The 15052-nt window shown below is 18.3% G+C and overlaps 2 protein-coding genes across 2 annotated transcripts; one reads left to right on the top strand and one right to left on the bottom strand.

The window, feature by feature from the left end:
* Window positions 1-5105: 5105 nt before the first annotated feature.
* SRAE_0000058700 (Kinesin, motor domain and P-loop containing nucleoside triphosphate hydrolase domain-containing protein) lies at window positions 5106-5330 on the top strand (the record flags this gene model as incomplete). Its single annotated transcript, XM_024646496.1, has 1 exon — window positions 5106-5330. The coding sequence occupies one exon, from the start codon at window positions 5106-5108 to the stop codon at window positions 5328-5330; it is 225 nt and encodes a 74-aa protein (XP_024500672.1).
* Window positions 5331-12282: 6952 nt separating this feature from the next.
* SRAE_0000058600 (Hypothetical protein) lies at window positions 12283-12619 on the bottom strand (the record flags this gene model as incomplete). The annotated part of the gene is made up of 2 exons (XM_024646495.1): window positions 12283-12345; window positions 12383-12619. 2 exons carry the CDS (start codon window positions 12617-12619, stop codon window positions 12283-12285), a joined length of 300 nt encoding a protein of 99 aa, XP_024500671.1.
* Between the last annotated feature and the right edge of the window lie 2433 nt (window positions 12620-15052).

Below are 15052 nucleotides of genomic sequence, written 5' to 3'. Positions count from 1 at the left end.
AAAAATGATATTTTCTTAATTATTTTTAAAATTTTTTTTTATTGTTAAAAGTATAAAATAAATATTGACAAATAAGTTTTTAAAAATAAACTTTAAAGTATAAATTTTTTTATCATTAAAAATATAATTTTAATGGTAAAAAAAATTGTTTTGATTCGTTCTGAATTTTTGAATTAATGCATATTCTTTTATTACTAATAAAGTTTACTAGTGATATATTGTTAAAATATTTACCTAATCAAATAAATAATTAAATTATTTTTGTTTTAATAATAGCGGTAGTGATAAAAACAAATTTACTTAATTTAGAAATCCTGTTTTTGAAAAAAAAATTATTTCAACATACATAAAAGTTGAATATTTTATAAAAAATGTTAAAAAAAATTATTTTGATAAATTATCTATAATTATAAGTATGTTTTTGATTAATAACTATTACAAATTTTTTATGAAATTTTTCCTTTTATCATATATTATTTTCCATATTAAAGACATTTTAAGTAATGTTATTTTTATATTACTAGAAGTGGGTATGTCTATGTCTAGCACAAAAAAAAAAGTTTAAATTAAAGCAAGAAAATACAATATAAATTAATATAATAATGTTACAAAAATTATTTATGTTTTATTTTTGATAATTTTTATTAATATAAAAAAATTGATTTAAAAATACTTAACGAACTATATATGTAATATTTATTTTAGATATTAGTAATAACTCCAGTAAGCTTATCCCCAAACTTTTTAGTAAGTATATAAAACAATATTAATTAAATGATGTATAATATTTAAAAAATATAAAAAAGAACTTATTTTTGTCGTTATTTAAAAAAATTTTTTAGTAAAAATTACATATCTATCTATTTTTAACAAAAAAGTTTTTTATTTAATTCAACATACAAAAAATGATTCATAAAAAAATATACAGTAATAAAGCAACAGTGAATTATATTTTTTGTCAAAAAATTGTTATTTAAGTTACGGTATTGAAGATTTATTAAAATGTACAACAACTGTAAAAAGATATAAAAATTTAATTTTGATACTTTAAGACTTTATTAATTATGAATAAGTAAGAAAAAATTAAAGAATAATACAAAACATCAAAAAATAAAAAATTACTATAACCTTATTTAAATTAATTAAAAAAAAATGATGAATTAAAAATTTTTTTCGATACTTTTACAAAATAACTTTTATTGATGATCAATATAATATTTATAATTTTTTAAATTTTATAATTTAAAAAAAATTTAATTAATATTTTTTGGTGAATACTTATGATTTTAGTTATTCTACTAAATCATATAAGTTTAATAGGTAATTTAAAATTTATTCATTTATATATGAATCTTTTTATTTAGTATATAATTTGGATTTTACAAAACTTTTAAAGGTTCTTATATATTTTAATTATTATAATAATATAATAATTATTAAAATCTACTTACACATTTTTTTTTTAATTTTAATTCTATAAAGAAACTATTAAAAATATTTATAGAAACTACTTTAAGAATTTCCACCATTCTACTAAATCACTAGAATACATAATAAAATTAATACAAAATTAAGACTCAAGTTATAAAATAAAAATAAATTATAATTATGTAATAAAAATTTAAAAAAATAAAATCTTTTATATATATATATTTAACAATTTTAAAATTTTGAGTCAAATTTTTATCTTTTTAAAATTAAAAAAATATTTTTTAAACAGTTAATTCACTATAAAATTAATAAAATAGTCAATGAATAAAAGTAGAAATAAAAAATATTGACTTAATATAGTTTTACTATATTTGTAAATTATGATCATAGTAATATCATTTTAAGTTGTATTATAAAAATCAAATAATTTTTTTAAGCAACAAATAAAATTATAAAACAATTAACGTACACAAATGTCAGATATTTAAATATATTAAATGTTTAAAAAAGAAAAAATGTAAATTTTGTCAAGATAAATTTTAGTATAAAAATGGAATTTATTATTAAAATTTATCATTAATTGAAATTAATATGTTTGCTAAACAATTATCTACATTATCCTTTGTTATTCAACTTATTCTTATTTTCTGTCTTCTCAATTTTTCACTAAAAGGAGTAGAATGCCGTCCACCTGGTTTTAGTCCATTCCGTGCTCAAAACTCATTGGACAGCGCCAATTCAAGACATTTTAAATAAAAAAATTATTATGAAAAAAAAATAAAATTTTGTGTACCAATTACAATAATACATTATAATATCAAGTCAATTTTATTACAAGTAAAAATTTTTTCTTAAAAAAAAAATGTTGTTTTAAAAGCTTGGTATTATTTTTAAATAAATTTTTTTTCATCATTAGTGTGTGTTTTTTTTTAAATATTTTTTTATATGAAAATTTTTTAATTCTAAAATTTAATTTTTGAGATATATTATAAATTAAACATAAATCATAGTATTTCGTAAAGAAATTTATCAATATTAAAAATATATTTCAAAAATTAATAAAAATCTGATAATTTTTTTGTAGAAACGAAAAATGGCCGTTTATAATAAATGTTATATAAAAATAATCAAAGTTTTAATAAGACTATGTGTTTTAAAAATCACATATTATTTTAACATATTTTACATAATTATATTTAAATTAAAAAAAACATTTTTCATTTTAAAAATTAGTTTTCAATTTTTTTTTATAATTGTCAATTAATTGAATGTATAATAATTATCCCTATGCTTTAAGTTAAAATTTAAATTATTATTCAATTTTTTTAGTATGTATAAATAATAAACATATTTTTAACAATTTTTTTAAAACAGGAAATGTTTTTATTTTTTAATCTTATATTCTGCAAAACAAATTCGTTTGCTGAAACTTTATAAAATATTTTGTTCCAGTTTTTGATAGAAATTTTACAAAAAAATCTTACAATGATTTATAGGATGACTATAAAAATATTCTTATTTATATTTTTCAAATGTAAATTTTTTGTAACAAACTTCTTAATTAAATTAACTGGAATATTACTGTTAGAGTCATTAAATTTAAATATATAAATATGTGTGCAATTTTAACATGATTATAATTAACAATTGTTACTTTTTTTTAATAACCAAAAAAATATTTGAAATTTATCGTTTTTGTTTTACAAATAAAACTTTTTTTTTGGAGTTAAAAAAGTGTAAATTAAAAAAATTTTGTTAACGTTTAAAAAAATAATGTCTTCATATAAATTTTACAGCTAAAATAATAAACATTTTATTTACTACAACATCGTAACATGAAGAGATTTTTAAGTAAAATTTGTTATGACGGTAAAAATAAATTGGAAAAAACGTTTATAATGTTTATTTTTTATTGTAAAGAAAACTTTTAAATAAGTATAATTTTGTGTTAAAGTGAATGATAAGAAGCGAGTTTAATAACTCTTTGGTGTACCATTTTTATAAGGACAAAACAACACAAAAACTTTGACAAATTTATAAGATTAACAATAAAAATTCTAGTGACCACCATGAAAACATATATTTACTCAATTAAATTAATTTACTAGTATTTATCAACGTTTCTTATGAAAGCAGATATTCTTAGTTAAACTAACTTAGAGAAACAAAAAATGAGATTTGAAACATTTACATTACTATTTATACCTATTCCAATATGTTTCAAAGCGCCTAAAGATTACAAAGTATACAAAAGTACAAAAATTAATGGCTTTCTATTAGATATATAATGTGTATGAGATATTTTTATTTTGGACTTTGTTTACTTCTTAACAGAAAAGTTATGTACTTTTTTTACGAGTTGATTTTATTATAGCAAATAAAGAATCATACAATTAAAATTATTATTTTATGATTTATAAAAAATATATTATTAATAATATTTTAAAAAGAAAACTATTTATTTACATAAAATGTATAAATTTATGAAATATACCGATATATATAAAAAAAAAATATTTTTTTGAATCGAATTCATGACACAAATTACTAAAATTAATGTAAAGTTTTACAATAACATTTTTTTAATTTTATATAAATAAAGTTACAAACATGAAATTTTCAAAAGATGATAAAAAAAATTTAGAGAATGGCATACTATTGATTTTAAAATATATCATATTCTTTAGTTATTGTATAAAAAATTGACAAAAATAAAAAAATATATAAAAATTGTCATTTAGAAACTTTTTTTAACAATTTTTAAAAAATTTAATTATATTAAAAATATATATAGTGAAATTTAAAAATTAAAGTTAATGAAATAAATATAATAACTTATTAGAATTAATTTTATTTTTAAAACGAATTACTAAATGATCACTAGTATAATAATGTTTTGTACAACGATTTTTCAATGATTAAATAAATTTTATAATCATTAATTTTGATCATTTCTTTTTTTTTTGCCTAAGTAGAAATTAATGATAATTCTAAAAACCAATATTTGATCATGGAACGGTTCTGGATTGAATATGTTTTTTTAAAAAATTAATTTAATTTTAAAATAATAAATGTTTCTAATTTAATTTTTATTGTTATTTAATTATAGTTAGAAACTAATAAAGAAAATATACTGTCTAATAACAAATTTACTGTTAAAATTATTTCTATTGATAAAATCCAAGTTTTTATTCGCGTAAGACCACAAATTAAGTCTAATTAATTTTCAGTCAAATTATTACTAAAGTGGATAAAGAAAAAAATCAAATTAATATATCTGGCAACAAAATATATTATTTTGACAAAATTTTTGATACTTCATCAAAACAAGATAAATTATTTTATTTTACTGGAGCTCCTTTAATCAAAAATATCTTTAAAGGTTACGATGCTACCATATTAGCATATTGCTAAGTAAGAAATATTTTTAATTTAATTTTTTTATCATTTTTAGAGCAGTTCTGGTAAAACATTTACAATGGGAACATAAAATGACCATTTAAGGATATTAGATGATGAAACTTTTCAACTGATTTTTCAGTCAATTATTTCCAATTTTAATGAAATAAAAAATAGGAAAAAAAAGCAAAAGAAAAAGAATATCAGTTTCTTCATTTGAAGTATCAGTTTCATTTTTGAAGCTTTACAATAATAAAATAAATGATTTACTCTCAATGGATGAATCATCTACTTCAAATGAAAGACTGAAAATTTCTAGAAACAAAGAGGGAAAAGTTGAGGTTAAGAGACTTTTAAAGAAAAATGTTGAAAATAATCCAACTGCTTTTAAAATCTTCAATTCTGGAATTAATAAAAGATGTATTGGAGCAACTGACTTAAATGCTGAATCTTCACGATTTCACATAATTTTTTCCCTCTATTTAACTCAAATTAAATAAAAAAATAAGATTATTGGATGAAGTTACCAAAGTATTAACTTCAAAGTTTAATTTTGTCGATCTGGCTGGCACAGAAAGAGTTAAAAAAACAAATGCTGAAGGAAATACAGCAAAAGAAGACAAATATATAAATAATTGCTTAATGCATCTTGGAAATGTTATCTCTGCACTTTATCGCAAAGATTATCATATTCTCTATAGAAACTCAAAATTGACGCTTTTGCTACAGGATTCATTAGGTAGTAATTCAAAAACACTAATGATTGCATGTATATCTCCAAGTAACGAAGATTCACGTGAAACCATTTTAACAATGAATTAAGCAAGTATAGCAAAAGAAATAAGAAATGTGGTTTCCGTAAATCAAGATATTGATAGAGGATCCAGAGTTTCAGCAGAAAAAAATGAAGAAATTAAAAACATCAGGAAAAATTGGCACTTTCTGAAAAAAAAAATGAAATGCTTTAGCAAGAAAAAGAAGAAATTCAAAAGGAGAATGAAAAGCTTCAAATTTTACACGGAGCAGATCAGAAAGAAATTGAAGAATTAAAAAAAAAACTGAAGCTGCTACAAGTAGAGCAGAATCTTTCAAATAAAAAAAAATTGCCAAAAAAAACCAAAAAGAAACCTATCGTTGATGCATAATTTGTCTTTTAAGACGAAGTTTATGAAATCGACAAAAAAGAGGAGGACAACAGTAGAAGGTATCTTCTTAGAAATAGAATATCATCAATTGTTTATTATCCTTTTCAATAATTTTTTTAATTATATATATACAATAATTAAAAGTAAAATTTTTTTTTTATAAAATTTTTTTAAAAATATATTATATAAAATTATGAAAAATAGAAGAATTATTCTTTAGTATATTTTATGCTAAAAAATAACACATATAAATTTTGTTTCATTTCAACGATATAATTCTTCTATACATTAATTTTTTGTGTTACTGGTGTTTTTTTTTGTCAAAATAATAATTTTATGAATGAAAAAAAAGAAAGATGTTAAATTTCTATGTAAAAATAAATCGTTTCTTCATAGTCTGTAGAATATGAATAGATCAATCTAATAAAGAAGAATTTAAAATAATTATGCTATATTTTTTAAAATTAAGATTTCTTAATGATTTAAGTGTTAGAAAAATAAGATTTAATACAAATAATCTTTGAAATAGCAATTATTACGAAAAATATAATAACATTTTGAAAGAATTACGTCTTTTTATAAATTTTGCATCAAAAACTACAAATGTTTAATTTGCTGCAACATTATAATTTCATGAATTTTTGAATCTTGAATTAGCATAAAAGTAACAAAAAGTTTATGAAAACGTTTCACACCTTATTTTTACAGAAAAATGAATTGGTAAATGAGATATGATAATTTAAAATTATTGAAAAATTCAAAACTTTTTAAAACTATTATTTTTAAAAAAAAACATTTATTAAAAAAATTAAAAAAACACCTCTAGGGAATATATTTCGACATTTTGACTACTATAGCATATCAATAAAATTTTTTGTTCTCGAGATATTATAAAAAGTTTTATTTGTAAATAAAAAATGGTTATTTTTTGTAAAAAATTTTTTTTTCTTTATTTGTTAACAATTAACAAGAAAATCCATTGTATTTTTAAAACAAAAAGAAATAATCTTTAGAAATTAGTAAAATGTGCAGGTCTGACATTTTACACAAAAGTACCATCTTACAAATTTTAGGAAAGTTGAATAAAAAAATATTATCCTTATAAACCGGAAAACCAAAAACTTGTAAGTTTCTTATTTAATTAGCTTTCTTTTAATAATTTAATTTTTTTATAATTGTTTACGATAATTAAATGTGGCCAAAAATTTACCTTTAGTTAAATTAAATAAAGTTTTTAAAGATAAAAGTTTGTTATCTTGAGATTTTGTACACTACTTGGATAGGAACGCCAGATACAAGTTATAAAATATAATTAGATCAAGCTTATATTTAATTATTTTACTAATTTATAACAAATTAAAAAAAATTTATGTTAATATTATTAATAATTGTTATTTATGTTTTAAAATTTATAACAAATTAAAAAAAAATTTTTTTTGTACTGATTGTTTTTTTAATGCTATAAGTAAAAATTATATTATATTATATTAAGTTTTACGAAGCTAACACCAGAGAGGGAGATAAATCAATACTTTTATTTTTTATCAATATCAGTACAATATAATTAATTAGTTTTGGTCTTTTGTGGCCACCTAAAGTCACAGATCTAATAATACAATTGATAATTACTTACAAAAGATATCGTTAAATTAACACAAATAATTCGTCACTTTAATGGTGGATTAGACACATTAATATGAACTTAATAACCCCTAAAATATTAAATTATTAGATTAGAAAAAATCCGACCACAATATTGTTAATTTCAAAAAAATAGAAAAATAGTTACACAATTACTATTTAAGTAGTTACAAAAACGATGACAAACGGTTGTGAAATCAATTCATGATATTACGCTTTAAGGGAAAGCAATGTGTATCTTTGAAAAAGATTTACTTCTTCTTCTACTTATATATGTAAAAGATAAATGTCATTGTGAAAAATTATGGATTTATTAATCTAATATTTCAATTAAATTATTTATAAATTTACAAGTTTACATATTGAAAATTTTTAAAATAAAAAAAATATCAAAAAATATTATATATGTCATAAATTACATTATATAACCTTTAAAAAATACAAAAAATTAAAGTGTGTTGTATATATAATAAAATTACAATCCAAAAATTCAAAATAATATTAAAATTTTTTTTTATATTTTAAACTACATAAGATATTTTTTAAATATTTCAAAACTTTAAAGTGTTAAGTAGATATTATTATTAAGAAATTATACTCAAAATATAGAATATCAAGAGAATTATTATAAGATTATTTTTTAAAATAAAAATTAATATTTAGTATCTGAATTAACAAATTTACTTTATCTAAATAAATTGTTTTTACATCCAAAATCAAAATAAAATGATCTTACAAACAAGCCACGGATATAAAAGAAAAAGTAAAGAATATTACCATAAAACACTTTAAACAATTAGTGACAAAACCAATACAACAAATATCTACTTTACAAGAAAACGAATAAGTTTTGATAATTATGATAATAAAGGTACAAAAAAAAATATTTTAACATAGTTTCTTTTATTTAAATCATTTTTCAATAGATTAAAAATTTTAAAAATAATGATTTTGTCAGCTGATTTAAAGTAATTTATATATTATATATAACAATATTTAAAAAAAATTTTTTTTTAATTCTTAGTTTTGCTTTATTTCATAAGTTATTATAGCTTATTTTAAAAATTTTAAAAAGTGAGCATGCGAAGTACGCGCTTGTAATTTATTAGATAAAAAAATGTATATGTCAATAATTTAAAAACTGAATTCATTGATTAAATTAAAAATTTCTAATCAATCTAAATTTTAATAAGTCTACATTTTTACTACTAAAAAAGCTTATAATGAAACTAGAACGTAAACTATTTATAAATCGTTAAAATTTCTTTGTTTGTAAAAGTATCTTGCAAAATTAATAACTAAAAACAATTCTTTTAAATCTTTAAATTCTTCTAAACTTTTTATTTAACATTTTTTGTGCACATTAACATATTAAAAACTTTAATTTTAATTTATTGCAATAAGAAAATTGTTAAAAATATCATAATACTAATTATTTATAGATTATAATTAATATCTACAGTTTAACTAAATTTTACATAAATATCAACTTCCAAATAAATTTCTATTGATAACAATTTATTAATATTGTATAATTTAAGTTTATTTTTAAAACATAATTTGATTAATAATGGCATCATTTCTTTTTTTTTATTTTGATGTTTTTTATTAGCATATTAAAATATTTTATGATAAATTATAATTATTATAAAAAACATTTTTAGATATTAATAATTCAAACAATAAAAATAAAGATAAATAATATTTGATTTTTTGCTAAAGATTTCATAAATATAAATAATATTTTTTAAACAATAACAATTTTTTTTTTCCGAATCATGATAAAAAAAATTTTTTTGAAATTGTTCCTGATGAAGAAAAATCTATAGAATTTCTTCAAAATAATAATTAATTTCCATAATTAAAAAAGGGTGAAAACGAATATAACATTTTGTTAAAAATTGCAATGGAAATGAGATGTAGTTAAAATGTAAAGAATTACTTCAAAGGATGTAAAGCAAGAATTAACACATAATTAAATAAAATCAAAATGTTAAACAAGAACAACTTTTTTTTTATTATTAAGTTCATTCACGATCTTCTGTGGAAAATATAAAAAAAAAATTAGATTTGAGTATAAGCACAATTGTTGACTGGAACTGTCAATTTATTAGGAAACAGAAAGACAGTACAAAGATGAAAAGAAACTTAAAGTAAAAGTAGATAAAACTTTTTTTGTTCAGAAGTAAAAATATTGTGAAAAATGTTTTGGAAGTATCTGTTAGGAGAGAAAAGAATGTTTTTGAAAACTTGTTGAAAATAAGATCTTTGCAAAGTAATAAAGGTTTTGAAAAGAAGAGTAGAGTCAGAAATTCTGATTATTTTGAATATGTAGAAAAAATACTCTCAAGTAAGTGATTCAGAAAATATGTATTTGACAGTGGATTACAAATGTGACATTGTAAATTCAATAAAAAATGTTTATAGACGGAAAATTGGAAAGTTTTGAAAATTAAAAAAATCAAGGTTAAAGAGACAAAGTAGAACAAGAAAATTCATACTAGAAATCTACATATACCAGTTTAAATGGCAAAAAAAAATAATGATACTTTTTTCGAATTCATTAATAAAAAATTAATTTTTAATTAGTTTTTATGTGGAAAATGAATCTCTTTTTTTAGGTTTTTTTAAAATTGTTTTCAAAGTTATGTAAAAGGATTAAAAAAAATTCATTTATAAAATAGAATTAAAAAAACAATTATAAGAAGAATTATGACTTATAAAAAAGGGTAGATAAAACTAAAAAATACCTATGATGTTTAAAAAAATTTACTGTTTTCTTTCTTTTTTAAGAAAACTGATATTTAAAATATATTTTTACATTTTAAACTTTGTTACTTACAGTTTATTAAAAATTGATATTGATTGAAAAAAATTCTTTAATTTAAATTATTTATATTCATCTGATTTTTTAATTTTTTATACCATAAAATATAAAACAGTTTTTTTTTCATAATTTGTCTATTTATAATATATAATCTTTAAAAATAAAATTTCAGTGTTTTGTTATTTAAAATTATTTATCTTTTGTTAAAAAATTTTTCAACTTCAATTTTAGTTCTTTATATAAAAAAAAGAAAAGTAATAAGCTTACGTAAAAAATTACTTATATTTATATAGAAATTAATTTGCCAAGTATTTCTTATTATAATATATGTTAACAAATATAATATAAAAAAACAATATAAATTTGTAATTGTAACTTAAGTGAAGCTTTATATTGTATAAGTAGAGATAAAAGTAGATAAATTAAAAAACATAAAAAAAATGAAATGTCACTTTAAGCTTTAACTATGTGTTTTTAAACAATGAACTTGTATTTATATATTTTTTTGTTTTTGTTAATGTTTTTCAAAAAGCTTTTTATTTACAAAAATAATTACATTATTATAAGATAAAAAAATTTATGCAGTTTTCAATTATAATGCTATACATTAAAAGGTTGGGAGCTCAAAAGAAATGTTAAATTATAGAAAATTGTTTTTCTAATTATATTTCAAATTAAAATTTTGATTAATTTCTAAACTGATTTACATATATCTAAAAATATATTCTTCGTTATTTTAACTGACTTTTTAAAATCTATTTAAGATTTTTAATTGTAATAATACAGATAAGATAATATAACTATTATTTTAATAATTTATGTAGATAATTGCAAAAAACTACTTTCATAAACTATTTTTAGTAATATATAAAACAAAATTACATAAGTCGTTATTACATATATAACCAAATAATTTTTAAAATTGTATATATGGCAAATAAAAATTTGTTTAGAGAATAAAATTGTATAAATATTTAATTCAATTAAAAAAAAATAAATTTACAATATAAAACTATAATCCTCTTTAACAATAGTTATTAAATTTTTTTTTTTTTAAGTCTTACTTAAGCTTGTGCCAGTTAATTAAAAAAATAATAAAAAATAAAGGCCATTTTAGTATGCAAAGTTATTTCTTAATAACACTATATTATACATTTTTTATATTAAATGTTTTTGAAATACATTATAATATATTTATATTATCAAATTAATCATACTTACAAGATTATGGTAAAATTTAATTTATTATAATTTTTTTAAATATTATTATTTTTTTAAAAAAAAACGTTTACTAATAATATTGCAGCTTAGATGATGTGTAGAAAATAAATCATAAAAATTTATGGAAATTTTAAGAATATTGACAATCATACCTTGTAGTCTTTTTTCCTAATATTATGTAAAAATAAATAGTTCATTTTAAATTACTAATATTTTCACGATTTACTTACATTAGTTTTAAATCTTTTCTGCTAATTCTAATTCAAATTAAAACATAAATAAAGATAAAAAATAATATTTATTGTTTAGAATTTAAAATTATAAACAATAATTAGCAACTATCTTAGATAATTTGAAGTGTTGAAGGTTCTTAATTAAATAACATATTCTTAAAACTATCTTTTCTTCAAATTTGATCTACTTTTATATGTTTTTCTATTGTCATCCCTTCCAATAATAGCAGGAGGTAGGCATTACATGTTATATTAAATAGCAATAATATATTATTATCAGTATAATGAAAAAAATTTTATACTTATTTATAATTGAATGATTATTTTAAAAAAAACTACTAAATAAATTTAGTAATTTTACAAAAATCATTTTATTAAAATTATTTTAGTAAAATCTAATATATGTTGGAAGTTTATAAGCGACTCTATATACTGCACAAATTTTTCGCTAAAAACGATTTTAGTACAATACTAAAGACACTTACTGCTGTATTTTGATCAAACGCATCATGAGCATAATTATTCATTCTAAACCTAACACTATTACGTTGTCGATAATTACTTTTCATGGCATATAAATTGCGCTTGACATAAGCAGATATCAAACCGTTGGTTCTCATAAAAAATTGATCTCTTTCCACATTAATAAATAAATTACATGGTGGCATTCGATTGAAAAATCCTCTACATCTATATCGTGCTCCAAGAGATGATAGAAACATTAATTCGAAAATAAAAATAAAAAATAAAATATTTAATGAATTCATTTAGAAAAAAAATTATCTTACAAAATAAAATAATCTTGAAATATATATTTATAATTAAAACGTCGAAAATCAATAGTACTTTTTTGTAAATATCACTTAAAAAACCATTAGCAATTTTACATTGTTATTATAAATTTTGTTTCTCATTGAAAAAATTTTTTTAAACTTACTTTATAAATATTTAAATACCTTTTTTTATTAATAAAAAGTAAATTACATTATTTAACCATATTTTTAATATTAACTTAAGTATTAAATATATGGATAAAACTTTATATGAATTTTCAAACAAAACAATCGCTCACAAAAAATATTATAATAATTTTATTTTGATCATATAATAGAATAAACAACTGATTAATATATATAATAAATAATTAATTCATAAAAATTTAAAAAAAGTTTATTTTGGTAGAAAGATTAATTTAGGAAAGCTCAAATAAAATAAAAAATTTTTTAAAAATTAACTAATTTTTTACTCTTCCAATTTTATTAAATGTTTCTTAATAAAACTTATACTTTATACTTCAAATGCTTTAGAACTATTGCAAATGATTATCTAGTTAAAAAGTTCAATACTTATTAATTTTTTATTTTAAACAAAAATTTTTTTACAAAACTAATTTTATTTAAATTACATAATTTAATATTAGCTGTAGAAATATACCTATTATTATTTAAAATATCATAATAAATTAATTATCATTTTTTTAAAATAAATAAAATTTATTTATAAAGCTTTGTGCAGATATAAAAAAAATCTTTTGTAGAATAAATAAATAGTATTTTATAAAATTTGATTATAAAATTATAGTTTAAAAATATTATGTTATTCCATATAAAATTCAGTTTTTTTAATACTCAATCTATCAACTAACTTTTTAAACTATTTATTGACAGTTTAAAAAAGTTAAGTCTTTTGTTTAATTTTTTATATTTTGTTTTACATAATGTAATTCAAAGGTGATAAAATGAACATAAAATAATTCTTTTTATCAATTTTTATTTTGCTTTCTAATAACAATAATTGCTTTATTTTTTTATACAAGCTTAAAAGAAAAACACATGCAGTTAAAACAGCTTGAATTTTTAATTAAACATTTAAAAAGAATTTTGTGTATCCAACGACGATATAGCAGAAGTAGAAAAGAAACATATAAAGAAATGATAACCTTAAAAATGAAAACTGTAATAGATCGATTTTAACTGTTGAAAATAATTATCCAAAAGTTGTTACTGAAATTGATTCTCGTCAACCATTTAAAAGGGTTACTAAAATTTTGAAAGTACATAAGTTTAGCATTTTTTGTCATTTCTAGCAGATTGTAAAAGCTAAAAAGCTAGATTAATAAGTATTTCATAAATTAGACAAAAATCAAAAAATTATTGTTTTAATATTTATTTCTTTTTCGCTGTCAAAGAACAAAAATAACTTTTTTTTAGGTGAAATTGTTGTGTGTAACTAAAAATAGATTATGTATAACAACAACTAATAAGTGAGCAATTTTTTGACAAAAAAAATTTTAATAACAGATACTGAAACTACTGTTATTTAAAAAAAAAACTTATGCAATAGATTTGGTTGTCNATTAATATTATGAACGCGCACACTCTAACTAAAAATTTTCATAAATGAAAATTTCTTAACATTTCACTTTCATAATACCTCAAAACAATAGTTTTGAGCGCCACAATACTATTACTATTATGAATTTGGGTTTGCGATTTCAAAGATCATACAATAAAAATAACAAACTCCAAAAATTATTAAATAGAAATAATACTTATTTCTAACTGTATTTTTTTTTAACTCAGATAAGAGAATAACTTTTCTTTAGACTAAAAAAGATTGATAAGTCATATTACCTAAGGTTTTAAATAATATATAAAAAAATTTTAAAAGCTTTGAAAATATTTTTTTAAGTAATGCTGCTATAGTGCTATAGTTGCCGATTAGCTGTGCTAGCAAAGGGTTAAAATTTTATAATAATAGTTTGCTCGCGTATAGAAACCTAAAATCTATTACACTATGTCTTGCACTTGTTTTGATACTATTTTTACATATATTTAAAGTTCTAAATTCAATAAAACAACTTAAGATAAATCTTGTAATTTAATTGTAAACTGCCAGTCTTAACAAAAATCACCTTTAATTTTTTATTGTATATAGAATATTAATAAATATATATGTCTTATAAAAATTATAACATAAACATACAATATATACAAAATTAATATATAGGATATATAACATTCATAAAATTTTAGTAAAACTTATAAAAAAAAATGTTGCAAAGTGAAATCAGTCTGAAGCAGGTTTCATATATCATATCACAATATTTTTCTTCATTTTTATCTTAAATTAAAGTCAACAAAATTACTCTAAAA

This window comes from Strongyloides ratti, scaffold srae_scaffold0000004 (assembly GCF_001040885.1).
Source record: "Strongyloides ratti genome assembly S_ratti_ED321, scaffold srae_scaffold0000004".
Lineage (NCBI taxonomy): Eukaryota > Metazoa > Nematoda > Chromadorea > Rhabditida > Strongyloididae > Strongyloides > Strongyloides ratti.
Note: the sequence above shows the minus strand (reverse complement) of the source record. Positions and strands in the feature narration are given on the sequence as shown.